Raw genomic sequence first — 27,214 nt, forward strand, 5'->3', positions numbered from 1 at the left:
TAAATAAGGTGTCACACTTGTTAACTGTAAGAAGTTCTCAGTATCGTGTATTAAAGACATTTCCATAAGACTGTAACTGCTTCAGTATCTTCTAGGAGACGGAGAGAAATTTCTTTCCTACAGCAGATATCATTTACACTACATTTGAACTAACTTCTTGGGAGGTTTAACGAGAAGATAGCACTTCCCAAACTGTTAAAAGTATACCTGTAACTTTAATTAGCTATTCGCAAAGTATATCCAGCAAGACAAGAATGGATAGGTGGTGGTGCTGCCACACAGAGAACTGAGGAAAAGAGTATCATCTATCACCTGTCGAAAACTACCATTGAGGGAGGCAGACAATGCCTCTTTCCAAAGACAAGAAGCTGCCCAGAAGCAGTACCTCTTCCATGACCTGAAAGGATACAACTGAACTTGGTCTTCCATGACAACACAGCTCCACAGAATAAAATAAAAAAAAAATAAAATTCAACATTCTAATGGAATTTCTCTTCCTTAATCTCTTCCTTTCTTTTCTTAATCATCATGTTAATTTAAAATGCTAGCATGTTATGCTGGCTTCTCAAAAGAGGAAAAAAAGGAAGTCAAATACTAGAACTTCCTCTAAAACACTGCCATCTATAAGGATCAGGAAACTAAGTACACTAAAAGAAAAAAATACTGAGAGAACCCAGCATGGACATTTGTAGACTATTCATAGTAAAATGGTTTAAGCTCTTTTTCAGGCTAACCAGAAATACCAGAAGTTGTAACAACAGGTCATGTGTAATATCAGTCTAACAAATATTCATAAAATACCAATGGATGAGACATAAACATTTGTCCTTGAGGGACTTACCCGTGCAATACTTATCATTTGCTGTTCTGAGTCCCTTTGAATAATAACTTTTTTTGCAGCTATAGAAATAATAAATGGATATTGACAGAAAGAAAACCTAACAAGAGAAAAGAAGATTAGATATTTTCTTTCTAGCATCTAGCATACTATTTTCATTTTAAGAATATAGGAGTGAATTATCATTCAGTAACTAATCCCTCCACTGACAATAATTTGCAAATAGCTGCTGTTTTATTCACTTTGTATATAGCGATACTTGACTCAGTAGAACAAACTGTTATTTGCAAATACTGCTAGAAACTGAAATTAATAATACTTATCTTTTGTCATTTGGGTTTTTTGTGGTTTGTTTTGTTTTGTTGGTTTTTTTCCTTCTCAAGTAGAATATCAGGTATCAGACAGAAGAGTAGCCTGAAATACCTGATTCAGTGGAGCAAATTATGGTCTCCAAGTTTTCCCCAACTGCTGCTGAAGGCAAGGAAAATGCCTATGAATGTATTGGAGGCTAAAATATGTCTGTAGTAAGACACAGTCAGAAGTCTATGCCAATAATTAATAAACTTACTTTATTATCATCCATATTTTACATATTTTCTCTAGTTTGCAAAGGCAGAATGAGATTTATTCCAGTCAATCTCACATCCATGCAGTAGCAAGTAAGTCGTAGCCATAAAATGTTTTTCCAATAAAATAATACAGTATTTAATGTGGATCCATATACACATAAATGGTATGCATACTATATATAGACACTATATATCCACTACATTTAATATAGATACACATAGCATAGATACAATGCTTTAAAGTACTACTCAATAAGAAACAGCCAGTTATTTCTCCTACCTGTGAGAATTCCCATAGCATTGCCAGTTATGATATTCTTCCATAAGATCAATATGATCAAGTGTAGAATTATAGAAATCCGTATATGAAATAATAGGTGGGCTAATCAGACTATTTGCAGCATCTACAAAGAAAACACAAAAGTCTTTTAAAATAACGCCTGGATTCGTCACATTTCATTTCTTGGCATCATGAGCACCAGGGATCTCAAAAACTTTAAGCCAAGTCGAAATACAAAAAATTAATAACTTAGCTACAGAACTTAGCTCGGTCTTAGCTACAGAACTATAGCTACAACACAACACTATATGACATCACTTTAAATGCTGTAGAAACCAGTAAATCTCTAGTTCAGCCCATTTATGATAAGGGAGATATGTTCTTCAGAAATTGATGAAAAAACAGTTTGATAAATGAAAAGAAATCCATATAATTTCAAGCAGCTATGGATAGAAAATCTACATTTTTTCCAGTATACCAACTAGACCTGCATAAAAATTAAGCACTTGACCAAAAGAAGAAAGCTTAAATGTGAATTTGCTATCTCATTATATATTTGCATTCATAAAATGTCAAACAACTACTAACTTTTCTCTATTTACACTTCACCGTAATTTAATTTTGGTCAGTCAGACACAAAGTAGTGTCTTTTGAATGACTGAATAGCTCTTTTTCCAGAACTAGGGAAGAAGCAACAACTCCACAGATGACTATAAACACATCTTGGGTTTAGACAGAGGTGTGCCTAACTCTGATCAGGCAGGACCGTGCCTATTAATACTTCTAAATAAAAGTTTTAAATTGACAGTGACAACATCTTAATTCCAATTTTAATATTCACTTGGTGGTTTTGTCTTCTAAAAAGGAGAAAGTAAGTGCTCTAATCACCATTTGGGAGCAGTTGAGAAGGTTTACATTTGCAGTAGTAAAATTTGCTCTGCTCTATTTTGAACTGAGTAGGGATTTACTTTTTTTAAGCTGTAGTTTTGGATGTAAGAGGCACATGCATTGTCTAATTTCCTTTAGATGCTAAGTAGCTCTGTGGGGGTAGGTGAGTTAGAGAAGAAATTTGGGCAGCTACAAGTTTAAGACAGTTTATTTTTAATAACTCTAAGGGAAACCTTAACCATTGGTTATTTCTGTGGATTTCTGCTTGAACAATCTTCAGTTTTTGTCACAGGAATACTCTGCAATTATCCTCTATTGAAAGCAAGTAGGAAGACTTACCAACAGAAGACTCTTACTTACTACATTTTAGCATTTTATTGTAGTTTGTACTGTGCCATTATCATTATTAGTCTCCCCCAGAAGAGAAGCAGTAAAAACTATCCTCTCCCAATATGTGTACATGTATATATAAACCAAACCCTATATACACACACAATATACATATAAAAACATACATATGCCTAAACGGTTCAAGAAAAATACCTACTAAATAAAGCCAAAACTTTTGTTGCTGATGGAATCCACCAGGTACATTTCACCATAGGTGGAAACTCTTCAGGTTTTGCAGGAAACAGCCGTAAAGAAATAAATTGCAGTAACCTGTCCACCACCTGCTTGAACCTCTTCTGTGAAATCCTAAAACAAACATGCTGCGCTTACTCTCATGTGATCATGGTCTATACCAGTTTGTTATCAAATTTCAATGCTTTTTTTAAAAAACCCTTCATTAAAATTTTTAAATTAAATTTTAATTGTTTAAATTAATATTTTTTTAAAAATTGCTTTTGTCCTGTACATAAAAACAAAATTACAAATGTAATTTTTGAAGAAGCATGCTTTTACATATTGATACATGGTAATTCTCCTCAGTGCACCCCTAACTATGCTCTTTTAAGTCTGTGAAAAATAAAAAAAAAGAGCAATAGAATCTGTTCTTGACTTTTAGTAAACAAAACAAAAATCCTTATCTATTTCATACCACACTCTGAATACTGAGGAATTCTGATTTGTTTTGGGATATGTGGTCCTTTTAAATAGAAAGTGGTATATGCTTCATATGCTTGTGCCATAAGCACATTGTAAATTACATGCTGCACCACTTCCATAATAGCACAACAATACACAGATGTGTAGGCATGTTAAAATTGCCTTTTCTAAACAAGAGCTCTCCTATTTTAATGGTTTCCATTTTTGATACATTCTTTAAGACTAAAAACATTGATATGTCAATTGCATCCTTAACCAAAAGTGGAAACCTCGTTTATAAGTGCAGTTCTAATGAAGTAATATTTTACCACAATTTTAAGCAAATCTGGACATAGGGAGGGGGAGGGAAATTGAATTACCATCCTTGCAGAGAAGACAATCCTTAATTAAGAATTTCTAGAAGATTTGGAAATTGCAAATGTGGCCAAACTTTGTTTTTACTTCAAACTGAACTTTTTGCTCAGTCAGTACATGGAAGGCAATCCTCATACCAACTTGGAAGCTGCTCTTTGGGCAGTTACCCTCATATGACTTTTTTAGTGGGGTGCTATTAGAGTTATTTCAATTAATTGCAAATCTAATGCCCTAACCACATTCTCTCACCACCTCCATTGTACTAGGAAGCCAGGCCTCTACTTCTTTGTGATTTCTGTACATTGTAGCAACATTACAGTATCTTTTGAAAGTTATGCAAGTTAAAACTTCATTTAAACAAAGATCATAAATATGTTTGTTTTAACAATACCATGTAAACATATAATGAAAAATTTACACATAAGTTATTTTGCATGTGTTATCAAAAAATAACTCTGATAAGTAATTTTGTGATTAAGGCTTTTTTGCATAAATATAATAATTTTTATACATTATATATATTGCATCTATAAATCAGTATCACTCAGTGGACTATGTCCACATGTATTTGAAAGCAACAAAACCAATCTCTTTAGTCAATTAAATTAACTTTCATATAATTTATAAAACAGTCAACATCAATGGAAATACAGTAACAATTGTAATCCTCAAAATGGAATTTGTAGTGTGGGGTTTTGGTTTTTTTTTTACTTTTTAGACCAGTGCACTAGGAAATGATGGTCAGCTTCTGTTAAGGCTGCTATCTGTCTTAGCAAGTGAGCATAGATGACATAAGTAGAAGTGTTACTAAATTGAGGATTCTGAAAAAGATTAAAAAAAGTGTTAGGTTAATAAACTGCATAAAGGGAAAAAAGTCATTAGGATTTTTTCTTATGTTTGTTGTTGCCAGTACAATTATACAGGAAAGTAGTTCACAAAATAGCTGCAACAGTGAAAAAAAACTATGGGAAAAAACAACTCACAACTTCTAGCCAAATAAAAAATACATAACCAACTGTATTGTAAGACTATGTTTTCGGTTTTTTTCCCAAAAGAAAGCCCACAGGTAGCCCAAAGGCAGTACTCAATATTCTGGATTATTCTTTACATTGTAACACAAGCTACACTCCTCTAAGTGATGCGCTTTTCATGTCAGTAATACAAATTCTTATAGCTCATGTCTATCCCATATCAATCCAAACTAATTTTCCCTCTATTCCACATGTTCCCACATTCCCTCATTTCCTCAGGAGATATTCTTTTTAATTCACAGCTAGTATATACCACTCCAGAGAAGAAAACTATTGTATCAATAAATTAAATTGCCATTTGATTTCCTCAAATAACAGCAGAAACTGCTCCTTGTGTGAAGAGGTGTTAGGTACACGAGCAAAATATAAAAGGGAAATCTGCTACAAATGAAAGCCAACTATAGCAGCAAAGGTAATAGGTGACCACAGACAGAAATCAGACATTGTAACCAGTCAGATAGACTGAAGAAAGTCAGCCAGACACACTGGATAAAATGCAACACTGGAGAAAGTTACAGCAATATCAGGAAGTGCATATACTGAAACTTTCAAAGTTACAGCATTCTAATAAAGCAAATCTGGGAATAAGGACAACATAAGAACAAATAAGTAGGTAAAATATTTATTCTTTTAACCCAGAAAATAAAAGGAAACAATTACTTGTCTATTAGTGCATAGTTATAATCTATGCAACCTTTACCCATCAACTGCCTTCAACTGAGCTCCCACTCTCATCATGCATTACTCTTTTTCAATATTTTAATATACTCTTACAACAGGTAATTTGGTGTGAAGTATCTCAGCTATACAAACTATCTTGTTTGCACAGTATACTGGTTTATAGATTAGAAGTTAAGCAGACATACTTACATAAAAATAATGTATTTTTCTTACCTGTAAAAGTATACAATATGCTCTAAGATCATCTTTTGTTCGTGGCCTATGAATGAATGAAATAAACAGAACTATATGGATCCATTTATTTACAGACATTAAGAGTCATGAAATCATGGATGATTTTACTTTGCTTTACTAATATATATAGAGTACCATATTTCTGAATCTTAACAGCTCTCAAAGTCTGAAAAGGACATTTACAGATTCTGACAATTCTCTGAAGGCAGCAGGCTATTTATTATCAGTCTTTTTTAAGCATGACAGAAGTCCAGAAAAAGGTCAGAATTGAAGAGTTGGGAGTGTTCCCAATAAGGAATTCTGCATTATTGTCTATCTCAAGTGTCACCATAAGGAGATTATTTGCTCTTTGATATTTCCTGCAAGAATTCTTCATACACTTCTACTGCTGCAGCCTCTGCACTTCTTCATGTTTATCAAGGCTTTTACATAACCACAAATACAGCAAAAGCACAAAAAGCAGTATAAGTTGGAGAAAGGGGTAGCCAAGACCTGGGTCACATGTGAGTTACAAGCCACTGTCTCTTGCAATATCTTTTTAGGAATTACACTATGCATTCTCACTTCTATTACTTCATGCTAAGATTTTGTCACCTTTGAAAACCTTCCTCCTTTTGGGCTATCCCCTTCTGCATCCTGCACTGCTCTTTCTGTGGTGCTACCACACATGAACAGTATTGTGAAACAAATTGTGGATCAGGGAATTGTCCTACTGGCTTTTGGGGGGTGGACAATGAGAATAAGTTTTACTCTAGTTAAATTCCTTAATTCATCTCACAATTAAGATGTCCAGAGAAATGCCCTGGCATCAAGCAGCTGAGATTTGGTGACAGAATGCATAGCTGGCTATGGATCTGCCTCTCAGAGGTTCAATGCCAGCTTACAGAGTTCAAGATGTATTTCAGCAATTTGCCAAAAAGAATTAAGTTCTTATGTATCAAATAACATGCATCGCATTTTCTTTCTTTGCTTAAAATAATAAAGATAAAACATATAGCAGATTTAACTGCTGGCACAGCACAGATGCAAATATTTATTATAATTACCCTGTCCATTCTTGTAGTAGGCCATTAATTATTCCTTTTAGGACTGACTTCTGAACATCTTGAGGCTGTGAAAAAAGGAGAGGAAAAATAATATCTGAAGTAATTATACATACCCAATACAAGATATTGTACAAACAAGCAAGTTTGCTTTGCTTACATTTCAAGACAGCTAAGAAATAGTTGGTGTTATGATGCTGAGTTCCTAAATGTCTTCCTCACAGTCGTATTAGCTGAGTGTGGGGTGGCACCAAAGGTGCCTTTCAACACTTAAACCCTGTAAATATAATCTCTAAACTACTCCTGTCCTTTGTATACTAGGCACAGGGCCTACTTTTTTACTATCCCCATCCTCACATTTTCTTTATTTCCCACCATGCAGTCCCATCACAGTCATGTAATATCTCTCAGGTATGCAGTCTTTAAGAACTGCCATAATATAAACTATGCTTTGTTACTAGGAAAAATTTCCTCCTCTTTTACTAGAGCAGCTGTCATGATTCTGTGACAATTCTCGTGGGATCATCTAAAGTATGTTTTGAGAGATTCTTCAGAAATCATGCCTATCTGGGAAAAAAAAATTGGTATAAATGGTATAAAACATGAATCCTTTTTTTCTACTTACAGTATTTAATAAGGCATCATAGACAACATTCACAAATTTTGCATCAATTCCAGAGTCCTCAATGGTATTAAATGGAGAATTGGTATCTTTCTGTAAGTTAGATAATACATGGAGCATTTTGAATATTTTATAGCTATCTTTGAAAATGTAAGTTTAACAGCAAGCTTAGGAAAACTTGTCCAGATATAAGTATTTTTCTCATCAAAACTTAAGAATATAGGTTTCTTTAATTAGTATGTTAAAGACAGAGTAAAACAATAGCAATCTTATACATATTCATGCTGTCATTCTATTTTAAAAATGTAAGAGGGTTTCAAATAATGAATTACATTGAATTTTCATCTTTCAACTTTGTTGTTGATCCATTATCAGACAAAGGCAAGAAAATTTTAAGCACTCAATATTTGTTAAATAACTAAAGGTAATGGGTTATTTCATCCAGGCTCAGGCTGTACTATCCATAATAAATATAAAAAGCACATTTTGCTTTGTAATAGGCAAGAAATAATAATTTAGCATGAACTCAAAAACACAAATATAACTGTTCCTTAGGAAAACCAAGTATGCCACCATAACACATGAACAGCTATAACAGAGCCCATGCCACAGGTTTTTTTAGGGATAGGAAATTTCTGTTTCCAGATTTTCCTGGACCTCCGCATTAGCTTGGAGGTTTTGAAACTGTAATTTGTGTAGAAAGTATCAACACAGTCACAGTGTCACACAAACAAATTACATACTGGAATTTCAAAGCTCCACAAACTTGAAATATAATTCCTTAAAGTGGAATCAATAAATCAATGCAATAATAGATTGTCTACAAAAGGCAGGTGAGATCATTACAAAATTATCTTAGTGGCCTTGAATACCTGGCTGAAAGACTTCAACAGATATTTTTGGAAACATTTTGAAGATACAAAGAACTGTAATTACTAAACAGTATTAGGAATTATTTTCTACCTTAAATGCAGCATTTATCTCCAAGAAAGAATCAAAAGTTGTAGAATAAAAATTATGTACAGCTTTCCAATCTCCCGATGCCTTCGACTTTTCCATATCATCCCTAGAGAAAATACATTCAAATACTGGTAATGCTTTCATCTTTCCAGCCACTTAGATTTTAAGATGCACTGTAACTTTAAGCTTTTCTCACTAAGCACACTTAGAAGACAGACAAGTATAATATCTGTATCTTTCTAATCTCTTCCTTGTCATTTAAAGATCATGGTATTATAAGAGAACAAAAGCATAGTTTGTGTTTGATACACCTGAGCAATGTCTTTTATTCAAAATGTTAATTCACAGTGTCACAGTTCAGTGTGTTAGGACAAATAATTAGCAGAACAGAACAGAATTAAGCTGCAGCTACACTGACATGATAAAGTTTCTCAGAGAAATTTAAGCATGAGGTCTCCTAAACTACTCAAATTCAGTAGAATTCCTTCAAAATTTTATTTCTTTTGAAATTTTTCAAATAGAACTTAATCTTAGGCACATGACAAGGTGATCACTGGTGACAGTCAACGTGGCTTCAATAAGGGCAAATTGTGCCTGCCAATTTGGTGGCCTTCTACAGTAGGGTTACAGTGCTGGTGGGTGATGGAAGAATGATATCATCTACCTGGACTTGTGCAAGACCTTCCCCTGGAAGCTGCTTCCTCTCAGTTTGCCTCAGGCAATACAAGAAATCCTCAACATGGGGAAATCCAAACCCAGCTCAGTGCAGGGAGCAGCTGCCAAATCCAACTGAGAAGGACCTAGCACTGCCTGGAGGATGGCAGCCGTGGGAGAGGGGAAATGGAGAGGTGGTAGGGGCTCACAGCTGGGGATTCAAATGGACAGCATAAGGGCTAAAGGCTTTAACCTGCAGGAGGCTTAAGATTAGATATAAGGAAGGAGTTCTTTACAAACACTGCCACAGGCTGTCTAGAGGCAATAGTCAATAGATACAAAGACCTGAATCAGCTCTTTGGATCACCTGAATACCAGCAAAGGATCATCTCTTTGCAAATTTTCCTTTATACCTCTTTTTCTTTCCCATCAAATATGCACCAAATAATCAAAAAGCAGTCCTTTTCCTTCCTGGAAGCACAAAATTTCAAACGTGGAAGAGATAAATAATTGCCAGTATAACCAAAGTACCTAAGACTTGAAAGGCATTTGCCAGCTTACAAAAAGCCATACATATTTTTTTCCAAAACCAAACATTAATTGCATTCCTAATTCTGAAGTATATGCTTTTCCATTTTCTGTGTGGAACAACATTTCAAGCTAGAAAAGATATTTTGATAGTTTTCATTGTAAAAGAGTTATCAATCCCACCATCATAACCAGACTAACTCCTTGCCAGTCTTACTAAAACTGTTTCCTCATTTAAGATTAACAAAATCAAATGTATGCATTAGGTAAAAATGAAAAGAATTCCAAAGAAAGGAAGAAAGAAAACTTCTAGGAACACCAGCATAACTTACTGAAAATCTTTCACAGTTTTGGTTCGAATTGGAAGGGAAGGTTCAGGAGGAAATGGTGCTTTCAGTTCTTGGGGCAACATATCTATAGACATGCGCTGCTTTTGCCGTACATCGAGACAAAGAGGTGGTAGGTCTTTTCCTTAAAAGAAAGGTAAAGAAGAGTAAATACAATGCATCTAACACAAATAAATTGGTACTGGGAAAAAAAGGAAACTCCAAGTGTTTGATTTTTATTCTTTAAAACAGTATTTTTCCTACCATACACACATGCAGATATGATGGAAAAATTGGCTAACTAATAAAAATAGCAGTGTCACCCATTATTGTATTTCCAATATAGAGTGTAAATAGCTAATATACAAACTGCAATACTGGTGCTCCTTACAGTGGAGAAAAATCTCATGCACAACCATACTGAAGTCCAACTATCATACAAGGACAAGATGTCCATTTTTCTACACTGTGATACAGAATTTTAGCTAGAGATGACTGTGGATCATCTACAGCTTCCATAAAGAATCTCTCCAAAACACTAAATGGGAAAGGAAATTTTTTTTTTCTTACAGAGAATTAGTAGTGAAACAGAAACATCTTTGAACACTTATTCTCAATAAATTTGGCTGCCTATTCCAGTACAACTGGCAATGCTTTGCTAAGGTCTTTCTATTCTACTACTTCCTTTCTATTTGATCTGAGAATATTTGATCAGATTAGCATGGCAAGGCTTGGCAACAGTGCAGCAACTGTGAGAGGGGAGATGAGGCTGCCTCTGTGTCCAACAGCTCCAAAGCTGAGCCCAGCAGTGACACTGGTACCACCCCATGCCAATATATTTAGGAAAGGGTAAAAAAAACTGCACAGCAGCTGAGAGAGAAAAGGGATTTAAAAAAAAAGGAAGGAAAAAAAAGAAAGAAACTACCCTACAGATACCCACATGAGTGGAAAAGATTGAGAAGGAAGAGGTGCTCCAGGGTCTGGTGCAGAGATTCTCCTGCAGCCAGTGGAGAGCCCATGCCTGATCAGGCTGCTGGCAGAGAAAGCTGAGAACAAGGGAACGTATGGTAAGCACAGAAGGGGAACGTGTTTTGAGTTTTGTTTCTGTTTTCTTTAACTGGCAATAAAATAATATCCTCAAGTCTATTCTGCCTATGACAATAATTGGAAAGTGTACTCCCAGTCTTTATCTCAACCCATGAGCTCTTTCATCTTATTTTCTCCACGTGTCCTGTTGAGGAGGGGAAGCCATAGAGCAGCTTGGTGGGTGTATGGCAGTCAGCCAAGGTATGCTCACCCAAGACATGAAAAAATATTTCCACTGCATTTCCAATAATCATTTTGACAGTGTCTTCACAAACATCCTCAAACACTCTTACAGTCTGATTTATGCTGCTCATTTTAAAAAGTATTTACATGAATTGTGACATATGTTTCAGATAAAAGACACTACATAAAATAACAGTGTCCTCAAAAGTCATACATATCTAATGAAAATGCTCTATGAATTGTTTAAGACCCCCCCTATGCCTTTTTGAAGATTTGTTTTTCTTTAATTAACTAAACATCAAAGTAATATCACTACACTGCTGCCTACTCCATTTATCACAGCAGGAAAAAACATATGCTAAAAAAGTGCCATGAATCCAAAAGGAGATTTTTTTTCACTCATGCTCATGACAGAGACACTGTCATTGTGACTTAACTCAGACACCATTCATGAGATAGCAGATCAGGACTGCCCTCAACCCCCTGAGGATGGCATTGATTACTGATATGGAACCTAGTCCATTCTCAAAGCTGGAATTTTAACTATTTTAAGATAAGAGTAATAATTAAAAAAAACCAAAGCAGACACACAGATAATAAATTAATCGAAGCCAAGGTGCCAAACAATCATTCTGCTATTGAACATCATTCTCTGAAAGCAGGATGAACTGACTTTAAAGAATCTAAGAATTTGTCTTATTTTTATACTGAGAATAACAAGCTTTTTGATTTAACTCTCATTCTGTCTTCTCGATTTTAAATGGATTAAACATTCAGCTATAACCAGCTGAATACACTGAAATGACAGAAATATTCCTTTTACATCTGTAGAAGAGATCTGCTGGCAGACACTGCTGCTTGATTCAGTAAATTGAGGCTATAGGTGCTAAGCTGGTAACTTGCACCCTGTCAGCAATGCAATTTTCTTTGAAATATATGCAATTTAATTTACATATACCAAAACTAATTTTTAATAGTATCTTTAACACATATGGTCAACTTCAGTATGTTTTGTCATCATTCAAGTTTATTTGTACATAGATTTATTTTCTCTTCTGCCAGTAAAGAATACTAATTAAGACCTGTCACTTGAGTTTCATTGAGTAGAAATGAGAAACTCTATGTATTGAGTTGATAAACAGCAATAACACAATATAACAAGACAAGAAAAAACAGTAATTTCTGGCTTCTTGCCCAGTTACATCAAGTAAAAAGATTCAGCAATGCATGACTGCTTAAGGAACAATCAAAAACTTTGGTGAAGAAAATTTCATCGATACAAAGCAGAACTGAGTAGCCCAGGGAAGTTCAGGGTAAATGAATACTGCAATTATTTTCATTGTGACCAGCACAGCTGCTGGTCAATGAAGATTTTCAAAGAAGATAAAGCAAACAAAACCTACTTATTGTATTTGTAACATTAGAAAATAACTAAAACAGTCTATTTAGAATATAAATTTTATACCAGACCATTGTTACATTAGAAGACTCACTATATGTGGCAGCTATGTGCACACAAACATCCCCCTGCTTTTCATGATGTATTTACCAGTTTTATTTATTAGCTTTTCCACACCTTTGTTTTCAATGAAATTAATGTTCTTTGAACCTGAGCCTGAAGCATTACTAGTATATGCACCTATATATATATAGCTATCTATGTACACATGTTCAGAGACAGCACATGTATAAAGTGCAAAAAAAATCAAACACCAAAATACAAACCAAGCATTATTCCTCAATGCCAGCCTAGCAAAAGCAGCATTTTTAATCAACAAATTTGTTTAAGTTGTTAATTTCTTCACAGAATACACATACTGCCTCAAAATATTTGGAATTCACCTTTGACTGTTATTAAAAATACCTTGGTTTTATATAGGCAGGTTACTCTGATGCTGAAACTACTACAGCATCTGCTCGATTTTACACACTGAGCTCTATTTCAAGAATATATCCTTGATTATAATAAATATTGCCAAGAATTAAAGTGGTGAAAATAAACAACTAAGTACTCATGAGGCAGTAATTACACCTGGGACAGCACTATTTGCAGCAGAATTGAGAGCACTTCAAGAGGGTGGTGATTAGAGTTTTTCATTCTTGCCAAGCACTAAAGAAAGGGGAGGGGGGTCAGGGGAGAAGAAGATTTTGGTATGTTATGCCATAATGAGAGAATTCTTTACTGGCCATCTCCAGCCACTGGGGTTTCCTTTGTTTAGTGCAAAGGAATTTGAACCAAGCAAAAAAATCCTGCCTGAATGATTGCCCTTGTTTTGGAAGTGGAAAGCACCTCTCTAGCCCATAACAAAAACTGCTTGAAAAAAAAAAAGGTCTTACACTGACTTTCAGTTTTGCAGTATAGCTGCATAGTATAGTATAGCTAATAGGACTAATAAAATATTATTTTAGTAAGAATCTAATACTGCAAGTTATAAACCACCATTTTCCTGCACAACTTTGAAACTGACAACACTTGTCAACAGTTTTGTTTCAAAGTCACACTACTGAGATCTCTCAGTGCAGTCTCTTTCTTGCCTCACATTCACTGTAAGTACTATAAAGACTTAGTGAACCACAGCAGAAAAAGCCTGAAGAGGACTTGCTCAGAGACAAGATCAATACAAACCTGAAAAATGTTTGCTCAGTCTTCTACAAAAAGTCCCAAATTACTGAAATTCCTAGCCCAAAAGCCTAATAAAAATTCCAGGTCTAGCCACAACATCATCTCATCTAGGCTTCATGATTCTAGTCTACCATACTGAATACAGAGCTACTACACTTACTTTCTTTTCATCAAGTATTGTTACCTCATCATAGCACAACCTTCCTTCTCACTTATAAAGTTCTTCAGAACTTACCAGTTGTTGCCTGTGCATTTCATTTTTTCTTCATCTTCACTGAAAAACATCTCTCAGCAATTGTCTCACTTAAAAGCCTTATACTTGTCTCATTCCCACCATCTTTCAGACGGCAATAAAATAATTTTCTCCAAACTTCTGACAATTTCTAGAGACAGTTGCTTGATTGCAGCTAGACAAAGAATATCTGCAGATAATCTGCAAAATCAGTACCTTTCTTTAAAACTTCAGATGGTTATTTCATCCTCCAGGTCTCTTTGTTTTTCCTTATCCAATTTGTCTCTATGACACAACCTCTGCTGAGGACGCACTATCATATATCACTGTCTGTACAACATACAATAATTTAATGAAATCTAGATTTTTAGATTTTTTGGCACTACCACAATACAAATACTGGCAGAAAATGGAGCACTTTTTAAACTTGGTAACTAAGTAACACAGGTCTTTTTTTCTCTTACCATTTTTGATGTTGGGTATAACAAGCTGTGTAGGGGAATTTCTGTTTTCGATGCCTTCTTTCTTTTGGTTGATAGTTGTGATGAAATTGCTGAAAGTGGAAAGCTGATTTTTGGCTCCATCCTCCAACCCCTGTAATTAAGATGACAGTAAGCTCTAAAGGGCTAATACATTACTGCTAGAGTAATCTTCCTAGTGCGGTATTACACAGAATTCTTAAATATCTTTTATCTTGAAATCAGACTGGTAATAACTGAATAAGACATAAATAACAATTCTGCAAGTTTGTGAGGTATCATAAAGTTCCTTTCCATTACATAAAAAAAACCCAAGTATTAATTTGCAGGATAAAAAGATATCCTTGGATTACTGTGAGAAAAACACAATACAATTAAGATGCTGTCAATGGTATTCTAACTTTCTGCATCCTAATGCCTACTTTTATGCTTCTTACTATATCCAGCTCAGATTAAACAGAAGAAAGTGTCACATATGCCTTTTTCCAAATAGCCCTAATATATGCAAGTAGTTTAGACAAATTTCCCAAGACTTGAAATGTGGGGCCAAAAATTCTAACCTGCTGAAAAAATTTCACTACTAACTACCTGGGCAAAATTCCCTAATGATTCAAAATGGTCAGCATCTGCTACCACTGAAGAAAGGCTGGCCAACAAACCTTGGCTAACAAAGTGCTAAAAGACTCTCTGCTTGAGCACCTGCACATGCTGTCACCAAGGAGCCTGTTCAAGTCTCTGCTAAGTGTTGAGAGCTGTGTTTTAATAGCAAACAGAAGTGAAATCACACATCAGACTTTCAAAGGATTGTGCCAATTAGTCTGGCTAATCAGCACTGGGTGCTACTAGATATAGTTACAGCTATAAATTACATAAATAATAAGTAGTTACAGTATTACAGTAGTTACATTATTACAGTAGTATTTGCAGAATTTGCAAATAATAGGTGAGGTTAAGGGGCTTGCCCAAGATGACATAAGTCTCATGATTAATATTTTCAAGTCATCAACTGATATCAAGAGAAGGCATATTGACTAAAAAAATATATACACTCTTCCTGCACATCATGATTTTCGACCTCACAGTAACCTAAAGACTCATCTTCCTGATATCTGGCATCTGTACTCTCAGTTAGAAAAATGTTTCCAGACAAATCAAAACTTTAATTCTGTAAATAAGAATACATGTTCTACAACAATTAGTGTAATATCCTATCAAAATTTTTGAACCAGTACATCTCCCTTTCCCCTTAAGAGAAACACATTTGGACTAAGACATGCAGTTAGAGTTCTAAGAAAAGCACTTCCATCACAACATCCTGAAAAACCACCAGAATGGTAATGAGACAGTCTATAAACCCACCACACCTCAGTGTACATAAGCTGGTATGCTGCCAGGAATTTTAAATAACCGTGGCACATACAGCTATTTTTCTATGGCTTGTAAGTCCCTAAATTGTAAATTTGAACAATTATCAGACTTCTGGCTTTTAAAATACCAGATTTCAATTTCTAAAATTGGTATTCTTGTCAAATTTCAATTTCTAGTTTCAAATTCCTTATAGGCAACAAACATTCCAAAATAAAATGTAATTACCAGTGTAATTTTCAGATTGACATTTCTTTGTAGTCTATAACCTTTGAAATATCATTAAGATGATTCTAAAAATCACTTGGCATGTGACTGCAGAAAAACAGACCCTGGACAAACATTAGTGACTGAAAAATAACTTTAAACAAATCCAGATCTGAGGCTACTCTGCTCTGTCACAAAATGTGTGCTTCAGGCAGAAAAGCTCTGAAGCACAGAGTAGTCTAATTATGATTAATAGGGAATAGCAGAGATAATTGAACAAAGAAGTTTTTGTTAAATAAATTATTGTGACAGCCTTTTTGACTGACTTAGCTTTCTAGGTTTTACTCCAGCCATGTCACTGAAATACTATAGTTGAACAGTTTTTTGAAAACTTTCTCCTTACTGCCATCTCCCTCGGTAGTGATCATAAAGAACAAAAGATGCATGCTCTCTTTAACTCCATCATCCTGTTTCAAGCACAGTTACAACAATATTAGACAAACATGGACAAAACCTCTATTGGGAGGCCCTTGAGGGAAACTTTATGCTCATTAATGAGAAATTCTGACAACCCCTAAGGGTGTAATCTAAGCCAAGTGCAGACCACCATGTCATACTTAAAAATTTTGTAGGAGGTCACTGAGCTTTTAGAGCCTATGGCTTGACGAGCACACTGCCATCAGAAAACTGAACATCCACCATCCCCTCCCATCCAACAAAAGGAATGAATATGCTTAGAGGGAGTTAGTGGATCAAAGTAATCTTTAGTCCTGTTTTAAGATCATATTAATAACCTACAACTCTGCTGGCTTCTTAGTGGAAGTTTTCCAAAGCATTATGCCCTCCATAAGACTGGAGAGGTACTAGCATTACACTCTATAAAACTGTATTTTTCATTATTGAAGTTAAATGAAACAGTGAAAACAAGTCAAAATGTTTGCAAAAAGGACATACAGACTTCTTTCTTGGAAGAGACAAAAAATCACCTAGAAGAGTTTCTTGAAAATCCGGTGTTAGCCCTAACATTGCTTAATCAAGGCCATTATGTATATGGCAAGAAAAGACTAACGAGGAGGAAAAGAGCTTTCCTGTGCAAGAAGACATGAAGGACACTCAGATTTCCAATAGGCATCTGGCAGTGCAACAGGCTGCACAAGAAGCAGGATTTTCCCTTCCATTTTTAGCTTGAAAGGTGCAACTTTGGACTGTTTTTCCTTTACAGAAGTCCCTATTTATTAGGGAGCAAATTATTTAGCTTTCCACAGTTTCTTCCTAAAATCTGAATGCTGACACCCAAACTATCACCCCCCTTTGGTGACAGTCTATGCCATCTCTCCACAAAACTCTCTCTCTCCCCCCCGTAAAATGCTATTGAACCCCATATTAGGCTCTCGGTAAATTCAAACCCCGCCCTGCACTTGACACACAACCACACCCAGTCAGGTCTGAGCTCCTCTGCAGCAGGTCCGCTTGTACAGCTTCTGCCTGTCGGTGGCACTTCAGAGGTACATAGCAGATGTCCAGCTACAAAGAAGATCTCCTGGTTCTTTTAGTTGGAATTCTACATGGCCTTCCAGGGCCGCACATTTTTCATTAGCTCAGCTAAGCCTGATACATTTTAGGCCATTTTAGATACTTGTATCTTTAGTCTAAGGGTTGGCATTTGCCATTCAGAGTCTAAGATGGATACATTCAAAGGTAAAAATAACTCCTGGGCGCTCGTCCATTAGAGACTTCTCCCACCAAATCGGTATTTGAACCACGAGAATAAAAATATTCTTGCACATTCTGACAGATTGACAAAGCTGAAAGTCTTTCAGAAGGTTGGAACGTTTAGACAAAACACAAAATTGGCAGAATTGCTCCAAGGACTTTGCAGTTTGCATACAATTACTTAGTTTAACATCACAATTATTTCCTGACAGTCATAAATATTATATGCACAATCTTTTAAATTTAAATTATGAATTTAAATAAATGATAATTTAAATGATAATTCTAATAAGTTCAGAACTGCTGAACTAAAATCTCCTGAGTGTATTACTACGAGATTACTAACATTTCTGTTGTTGGACTGAAGTAACTTACCACAAGTTCTAATGTTAAGCTATGCAAGATATCCAACTCATGCCAGGAAAATTTTACGTTCTGTAATATTGTACGGTCAGCATAAAGAAAAACACAACTCTGGTATAATTAAAAACCTGAAAAAAGATTTCTTAAATGAAGTTATTCTAGCAAATATCCTTTCCCCATTTTTTTTCCGTGCATTAATTCATTCATCATTACATCAAAATGTTCTGTGAGCTTTGCTTCAGCACAAGAAGCCGGAAAAGACTTTTAAAGAAAAAGTTAAAAATACAGAAGTATTTCCCAGCTACCTCTCTTGTCATTAAGTGTATTAGAGCTGAAACCCTCCACCCCCGAGAACCCTTAATGAACATTCACAATGCTGCAAATCCTCAGTCATGACTAACCCGACAGAGCAGACCGTTGTAAAATGTTAACTATAAGTGGATGGAGAATTTATAGCTTCATTATGTCATTGCTTACAGATGCACTTGTTATTTTTAAGAAACTTGAATGAAAGCCTCTCAGCGGAAAGGAACATGAAAGAAAATGAAGACGATGCTTCCCCCTTCCCTTTCTCCTCCCCAATAAAGCGGCAAACACAGCAAATGAAAACGGAGCGACACGGGCGGGCCCGCGGGCGGCTGCCCGGGCGCTGACGGGACCTACCCCGGCAGCCGCGGTGGACGCCGACGGGATGGGCGACAATTTCTCTCGCTCCTTTTCTTTTTCTTTTTCCTTTTCCTTCTCCCCTTCTTCCTCTTCTTCCTCCTCCTCGCCGCCCTCCTCGGCTGACGGGGCCGCGGCGCTGCCCTGGCTCAGCTCCGCGCCCGGCGGATGCCCCTCGCCGGGGCCGGGGGGCAGCTCGGCGGCAGCCGGGAGGCTCTGCAGCGACATGGTCCCGCTCCCGGCCGCCTCTCTCCTCTCGGCAGCCTCTCAGTGCCGTCGGCACCCGCGACCCCGCGCTTCCTCTTCTCCTCCCTTCGAGGAGCCCCCGCAGGCAACCTCAGCTCCGCCGCTCCGCTCGGCCGCCGCGGCACTGCAGCAGCCGTGCTGCTCCCGGGCGCCCAGACACCCCCGCACGGCGGGGCGGAGCGCAGCGCAGCGCAGCCCGGCCGCCCCCGCCGCGGCCCCGGCGAGCAGGGGGAGCGCGGGACGCGGCGCAGCGGAGGCGCCGCCGGAGCCGCTGCCCGGGAGCGCCCTCGGCCGCCGCGCCACCTACAGACCGCGGGCAGCGGGAGGGGCCGCCGCCGCCGCCATGCTGCTCATGGGCGGCTCGTGGAAACCCGCCTGGCGGCCGGGGGGAGCGGAGGACACGGCGCAGGAACCGGCGCGGGGCTGCGGCTGGCCCCGCGCAGCCGCCCTGGCAAAGGGTGCCGGGCCGGCTGTGGGGCATTGCCGCTATCCGGGAGTGGCCACGAGGAAATAGACGAGTAATAAGCAAATATAATCAAGAATAAACATACATAAAATTATATATTAAAAATGAAAAAATGTATAAATATCTCTAAATATACAACTGCGTGAAGGGCCCTCGGGGCGGATACCGGTAGGCACGACCGCGCCTCCGTCACGCCCGGTGGTGCCAGGTGCTGGTCCGTCGGCACAGGCCGCGCTGGCAGTGGCTCCCCTCACACCGCGGTGAGGCCGCGCTGGCAGTGGCTCCCCTCACACCGCTCTGGAGCCGCGCTGGCAGTGGCTCCCCTCATACCGCTCTGGAGCCGCGCTGGCAGTGGCTCCCCTCACACCGCTCTGGAGCCGCGCTGGCAGTGGCTCCCCTCACACCGCTCTGGAGCCGTGCTGGCAGTGGCTCCCCTCACACCGCTCTGGAGCCGTGCTGGCAGTGGCTCCCCTCACACCGCTCTGGAGCCGTGCTGGCAGTGGCTCCCCTCACACCGCGGTGAGGCCGCGCTGGCAGTGGCTCCCCTCACACCGCTCTGGAGCCGTGCTGGCAGTGGCTCCCCTCACACCGCTCTGGAGCCGTGCTGGCAGTGGCTCCCCTCACACCGCGGTGAGGCCGTGCTGGCAGTGGCTCCCCTCACACCGCTCTAGAGCCGTGCTGGCAGTGGCTCCCCTCACACCGCGGTGAGGCCCCATGACACATTCCTCGCTGCTTCGGGTCACGGTCCAAAGAGAAAATACAGAAATCGTCGAATCATTAAAGTTGAAAAAGCCCTTCGAGATGATCAAGTCCACCCTTGGACCAAATAAGACTGTGCCCACCATACCGTATCGTGGACTGCGAAGGGCTGTGCTGTGTCATGAAGAATGAAGTATAATGAATGTGTGAGTGTGGTCCTGTCTCTGATGGCAAAGCCAGAGCGGTGCCAGGGGTGTGCACTGTGGCTCCTGGCCCTCTGTTTGGGCAGGTCTCAGGCAGCCTGAGGCAGTACCTGCACCAGAGCCTCAGTGCAACTCCCTGGCTGTGCTGAAGCTTTGCTGTAAGCGTGTGAAGAAATACCATCTTCAGAAGAGGTGCTGTGTTGACCTGGTTGCAATACAACATCTAGACCAAATGTAACACTGGCTATGAAGTACTGATATGCCACTTGGCCCAGTATATGCAGCTGCAGGAGCCCTGCTGCGTGAGAGGGGGACAATGTTGTGTACCCCAACCTACATCCAGTTTAAGCTCTTCAAACCACTTAAAGTTTCCTTCAGACCCCTCTAATTTTTTTTCTGAAGAAGAGTTCTTCTCCCAGCTTCAGGAACTGAGTGTGAATAGCATTACAGACCACGTGAAACAAAACAAATATTCAAAATCGTTTTTCAGGTGGAGGAAAACCATGTGATGGTTTTTCTGAGAACTGGCACTACACAAGTAGCTCCTGCAGGAGGTGTGGGAAAGATTTCTGTAAGAGTCATAAAAGCAACAGCACAATAAGTACTGCAGTGTTAATCTAACACATTGAGAAAGGCTTTTCCTTTCTGAAGGAACTGGCAGATCTGGAGATTTTTAGGTTTCATTAAGAAATGTCTTTGTCTCCTTACCAAGTTAAATATAAGATCTGGTTTTCCAAGAAGTTCACCCTCCGCACTGTGCTTACTTCCCGGTGGCTTTCAGCAGTTTGCATGAATAAGCGGCCTGTTGCACTTAAACAAAGCCCCCCAAACACTCACTCATCTTTTTCCTTTCCATGCCAAGAAATAACATAATGATAGTAATTTCAACAGCTTCAGTACAAGCAGCTTTACACCTAGTGGTAAGTATTATTTCCCTGGCTAGAAATAATTGGCACAACTGTTTTGTGGAGCTGTGCCAGCTTGAAACATGGAAGGATTTACTCCCTTGAGCTGCAAAGAGAGATGAAAGAAAGAAAAAATTAAATGTAGAAAGGCAAGTATAGAAACAAATTCTTTTTTTTTTTCAGTTCCATTGAGCTATAAAGGCCTGATTTTTGACAGTGTCAAAAACACTGAAATCGTTTTCTACCAAGATTATCTCACAAAAAAGCTCATGCAACATCAAAGACATCAACTTCTATTGTCCATGCTTTCCTGTGCTATTTGAAGCTGAAGTGTTCTATTGAACTAAACTAATTCAGGTGAATATTTTCACTCATGACAATTATGAAAATAGGCACAAAAAATTTCTTCCTATTTTTGTAAGAGAGCAAAATTACCATATACTGAACAAGCAAACACATTTTCTTACTTCTAACTAACGTAGAAGTAAGAATTAACTATCTGGGGCCCAGGCTTTGAAACTAAAGGTATTTCAATATCATTCATAGACTCACAAGGCAGTCAAATACATAACCACAGCTGGGAAAGACATGTCTAAATTGGGTTTCAGTTTTCTGGCATGGATGGATGCCAGCTGGGAGCAGCAGTGCTGCATGTAATGAGGTGATGCATGTAGACCCTGCAGTAATTTGTTGCCAAAGTGATGAACTGGGGTAGTGGGCAATGGAGCAGTCACAAAACAGGATAAAGACATTCTAGCAGTAAGACTTGTGGGATATGCCACATACACAATTTTTAAAACTAAACGTAAGTATTCAACTGCCATTCTACAGACTTCATTATTTGTTGTCCAGATGGCCTGGGAACCTTTACAAAGGGCCAAACACACTCAATGCCTGCATTTCAAAGGACACTTTCCTTGATTTTACATCTCCTGTAAGCTGCTTAAAAATCTTAAATCACATGGTGCCAGCTACTTCACTGAATTTTTTGGTGAAAGGGGCAAAGGTAAAGTTAAACTGAAAACTGTTGCTCATGCCCAAGTACACGTTGCCTGGGTCTGTAGTTCTTGCTGTTCCCGGAGGAGTTTGCAGTCGCACCCGACCCCATGCTGGCACACCATGCTGCTGGCTCAGATAAACAATGCACACTGCAGTATCACCCCTGAATAACTGTGGGGGACATAGGCAGGATGTGACCCTGAACAGATTTTCTTGTACTTATGGAAGAACAGCACTGCCTTAGCAGGATGTTGACCCTTTCAACTGGAATAAGGCCTTCTTTACACCTCATTTTAAAATGCTTCACAAATATATCTCTTCTAGCCAAAGAGTTTGAGTTGTCAGGAAGGGGGAAAAGTCACTGGCACATCTCTGTGCAATGACGTGGCCAGGCACAGACTGCAGCTAGGTATGACAGATGGAACCAAACCAAACGCTAACATTTGGTCACAAATGATTACTAAATGCTTACAAGTAACAGATACACTCACAGACTGGCATTTGGGAGTGACACACAAATGTAAAAAATAAAAAGGGCTAAATTCCCTGCTGAGTATTGTCATGACAAATATTGATTGGATGTCACATTTTTCTCTGCAGTCAGAAGTCAAATTCAGCTCTACCCAAAATCACCCCTGGTTTAATTCAGTAACATTAGGGGATAGGTTTGGGCTGTTACGGGATTTTCCCTGATCCTCAAATGGTTTACTACTGTTGGCAATCAAATGGTGTCAAACATCTCTGGTGCTAACTGGTATTTCAGGAATTGAAATGACACATGTCCTTCAGAAAAGATAGGCTGAATTTTCCCATTCAGTTGCTGAATGGCAAAATTCATGTGTATCCATCACACATCTGTACTGTGTCTTTCTTATGGAGTAGTACTGTTTCCTTCTCTTTATACCTTTTGAAGAACTAATACACTTCCCAGTACAAAATAATTAAGCACACATTTAAGAGATGTGTGCTTTGTGAGATGGACCCTGAGTGGGCACAAATGGAAGCACAGGATGGCTGAAACATCAAAAGAGGAAGCAAAGGCTGGAGACAGCCCATTTCCTCTCTAGGGGAGTAGGAGAAAAGAAATGGTTGGGAGTTTTCCAACACAACAGGTTTTCAGCAAAACATTCTGTTTCAACAGAAAGATCTGATGCATTGAAATGGAAATGTTTTACAAAGAAGCATCTTTCTCAGTGACCTTTCAGCAGAACTCAGGCAAGATGCCACTGAAATCCACCTGTTACTCTGCCAACTCAGTTGGAGAACTCACCACGCTTGCCATGTGAATCACAAAAATTAGAGACACTGTAGCTTCTGGACTCCCTCGCCCTCTAACTCCAGAGCTGTGGTACCCTCCTGCGCCACCTGCCCTCATCATACTTTAGGGAAGATGGAAGTTCACATTTGCTCACAAGTCATTATTATTATCAGACTGCACAACCTCAGAGCTTGTAGGGGATGACCCCAGTCTTGTCCAACCTCCCCTTCTTGCAGCCACTTGTTTCCCTCGAAGTTGAACTTTGAAGTTGAAGGTATAAATTTGAAGAATTCTGTCCAAAACAGTCCAAATGATTGTGAATTCATCTACTATTGCTAACAAGCTAGTCCATTTATATTTGTTATTCTTGCTGCAAGTTTGAAAATATGTCAACCTTGAACTTGGCTTACTTTTTAGTCTCTGTATCATATGCCTTCATTTGCAAGAGAGAAAAGCGCCTTTTATTCCAGAAGCACATATGCAAGGTGCACTCAAACCCTCCTAAGTTAATCCATGTTATTTCCCTTATGACTAACGTTAGATGAATCTATTGCTCTTGCTTACCCTTTGGCTATCCCCCAGTACTTGAAAAGTCTCATTTAAAAAATAAAATTATAAACATTTATAAAAAAAATGTTAATGATCTGAAGCACTTACATGGAAGTTGGGTTGTCTTGGCAGACAATTATATCTTTCTCTTTGGCAAATGGCAAATGTTTGATTGAAGGTACACCACCAGATGGGATGCATCCAGCTTGGGCATTCCTAGTACAGAGAAGGAAGAAGTAATCAGAGGTTTTGTCTTATTTGCATCATTATGCTTTCACTTTGGGTTCCTTGTCATCACTGGTGCAGTGTAACAGCTGTTGCAGCTAAATGAAAAAAGCTTATGGGCTCTGGTGCCTAAGCTATAGATTATCTTCTAGGTTGATGATTAACTCATTTTTGTCTGCCTCAATAAGGTATTATCAAATATAAGGTAATATAATTGAATATTATATTACCTCTTGCTATGGAACAGGACCTTTGGGTCTTTTAGAAATGCAATGGCTTTTTCAGAGCCATTTCTTTGTCTGTGATAATGCAGTTTATGCAAACATTGGAAGAAAGATATGGCAAGAGAAAAACTTACCAAGTGAAGAGCATTCACTTAGTGACCTTTCAGCTTTACTAAGGTTTCCATTTCTTCTCACTAGAAAGCTGGTGTTGGTTATTCAATCTAAATTTCATTTAATTTCACTTGAACAGAATGTAGCAGTAGCATGGTCTTCCCCAAGGTATAGCAAGGGACAGACATTAAGGCTGGGAGATAGCTCACTACTTTTGTCCCATCTTATCCGGAATTTATTTTTAAATGAGATAGAGGCAGATACTAGGCACAGAATTTTATCCGATTTCTATTCAAACTGGAAATAAGAAAAAATATGTCATGCTAAAGAAGGTTCAAATGAGGTGGAGGTAATAATGTTTAATTCAGAAAGTAGCTCCTGTACCTTTGTCATGTGACCAATAAAATTGTAAACCACTGTCAGAATTAGCATTTGTTTAGCATGTTTTTGCAAGCCTCCGCTTACTTTGTGGTTAACAAACTAATCTGATTTCTTTAAAAGGCAGCGTTCTTGAACTGAAGTGACAGAGAGAGCTACAATTTAAATAATTTCAATATGCTCATCTTTTCCTGGGAGGAGCTGGAGGAGCAGGGGGTGCTGGGGAGCGAACGGAGGTGCCGGCGGAGGCGGCGGTAGCCGGGGCTGCAGCTCCCTCCAGCGCCGGCTCGGCGGCTTTTCCAGGGAAGGAGCCGGCCTCGCTGAGAAAGCATCGCACTCGGGGTTCCTGGTGTTTGGAAATTATTAATTAGCTCGCAGACTTGTCTGACAGGGTGGAGATACCTAGATTTCGAGCTTTAAAGGTAATAAATATGGGATGAGATCATGTATACAGTGATTTGCCTGAGTATCCTTGAAACGGGTAGGGCAAATCGTATAAACAATATTAACCCCATATGTTGGTTTGGGCAGGATTAAGATCTGGATGCTTGCAGACTGTCAAGACTTTCACATTTTTAATACAGCCTGCGCTATTTCCTTTGTAATGTCTAAATGGGATGGGTACAGTGCCTGCTTCTTTCAGTATCTTGGTTAGCTAACTCTAATTGCCTTTCCTGCTAATGGCTAACTTCTACAAATAGGAGACATGTTTGAATTTGTGGAGGTCCTGAATCTCTCAAGGAAGAAAGACCTCTGGCACACGTATGATGGTAGCTAGAATCAGAGGGCTGAGGCAGATGCTACCCTACCACTGATTGGAGCAGTCCCTGATGAATCTGCAAGCTTCCTGACACACTTCTCAGGCTGGTCTGTAAGATAAATCACCTCTACGTTTCATCTATGGCTAAAACCCTAGGGGAATCCAAAGTGGAGAGTGAGCCTCTACAAGTGTTAGTGGTGCTGTTCCTGCAGCAGAGCTGCAGGACAGCTGTCCCAAAGTCTGGATCCTCATCTGGTTTGGATCCAGCTGCAGAATTGTAGCACAGTCACTGACGTGCTCCAGCTCAACACCTAGTCAAGCAGAGCCTGCTGGGTGCTGTGGCAGCCTGGATTTCCTAGGCTCAGCCTTCCCTCTTCCAGGGCTGCTTTACTTTCCCATCTTTCCTGCTCAAGAAAAGTTGTTTGAGAAAGCCAGTTTTTTCTAAAAGTATAGGAGGGCTCTCTCCCGTCTCCTGTAAACACCATCAGTTTCAAACCCAACTCTTTCACCTTCCCAAGATTTTCTTAACTTTCCCCCACTGCTATCAGCTGCAAATTTCCTGCTATAGACCAACTGGCTGCTTTTCAGTAACTTGCTTGGTGTCGCTATGAGTAAAGACAAGGAACATCCCACAGTGCTATGCCACAGACCAAAATCACAGAAGGGAGAAAAACTCCCCACAAGACTGCACACCGTTCTGTAGTGGCATTAGAGGCCCAGCACACATACAGACTGAAATGTTCATACCTCTGAGGAACACACCTCAGGTTTCACAGCAGGTTTGGGTGGAAGCGGCAGCTTCAGGACATTTCTTCAGTCAGTGTGGGCTCAGACAGAAGAAGAAGAAGCTCTCTGTGTGCCAGCAAGAGGCAGCAAGTGACGCAACACACGATTTTCCAGAAGCACCCAGAGTACTTACAGATAGGGGCCAAAGGCATCCCTGTATTGTGTGAAGTGGATGCCATTCAAACACCCTACACCAGTGGCATGTGGCTATAGGCAGTGCACAGTGAATGTTGCATAAGTGTATTCATCAAGGGCCTTTTGAAAAAAAAAGCACAAATGTAAGTAAATAAGATCCAAATGTGTTTTATGGATACTGTCTAGATTCTTTTACATAAATACTTGTACTCATTCAAAACTTGTTTCTTCCTAAACAGCGTCTATTCTAGTAAAACCTCCTTGTCTGCCAGAAAGCACAGAAATCTCTCCATGGTTTGTG

General features: G+C 38.9%; 1 protein-coding gene and 1 long non-coding RNA gene across 3 annotated transcripts in view; one reads left to right on the forward strand and one right to left on the reverse strand.

Moving 5' to 3' along the window:
- HECTD2 (HECT domain E3 ubiquitin protein ligase 2) overlaps nucleotides 1-19,369 on the reverse strand; it is a 33,980-nt gene extending 14,611 nt beyond the window's left edge. Inside the window, exons 1-11 of one of the 2 annotated variants that reach the window (XM_023929234.2) lie at nucleotides 18,970-19,369; nucleotides 14,644-14,773; nucleotides 10,062-10,200; nucleotides 8,551-8,653; nucleotides 7,591-7,680; nucleotides 6,969-7,033; nucleotides 5,902-5,947; nucleotides 4,688-4,797; nucleotides 3,123-3,271; nucleotides 1,688-1,811; nucleotides 842-938 (exon numbers count right to left, since the gene is read on the reverse strand). In XM_023929234.2, the coding sequence (XP_023785002.2) occupies nucleotides 842-938; nucleotides 1,688-1,811; nucleotides 3,123-3,271; nucleotides 4,688-4,797; nucleotides 5,902-5,947; nucleotides 6,969-7,033; nucleotides 7,591-7,680; nucleotides 8,551-8,653; nucleotides 10,062-10,200; nucleotides 14,644-14,773; nucleotides 18,970-19,197 (1,281 nt within the window). In that variant the 5' untranslated portion in view covers nucleotides 19,198-19,369. Of the gene's footprint in view, nucleotides 1-841; nucleotides 939-1,687; nucleotides 1,812-3,122; nucleotides 3,272-4,687; nucleotides 4,798-5,901; nucleotides 5,948-6,968; nucleotides 7,034-7,590; nucleotides 7,681-8,550; nucleotides 8,654-10,061; nucleotides 10,201-14,643; nucleotides 14,774-18,318 lie in introns of both variants that reach the window. The other variant, XM_086900756.1, reaches the window with a different exon arrangement.
- Nucleotides 19,370-20,155: 786 nt separating this feature from the next.
- LOC147651895 (uncharacterized) lies at nucleotides 20,156-25,276 on the forward strand. The gene is made up of 3 exons (XR_015290141.1): nucleotides 20,156-20,217; nucleotides 20,367-21,503; nucleotides 23,629-25,276. It is a non-coding gene; the product is annotated as an uncharacterized LOC147651895 (long non-coding RNA).
- Nucleotides 25,277-27,214: the final 1,938 nt, after the last annotated feature.

Source organism: Cyanistes caeruleus, chromosome 8, assembly GCF_971803275.1.
Source record: "Cyanistes caeruleus chromosome 8, bCyaCae1.hap1.1, whole genome shotgun sequence".
Classification (NCBI taxonomy): Eukaryota; Metazoa; Chordata; class Aves; order Passeriformes; family Paridae; genus Cyanistes; species Cyanistes caeruleus.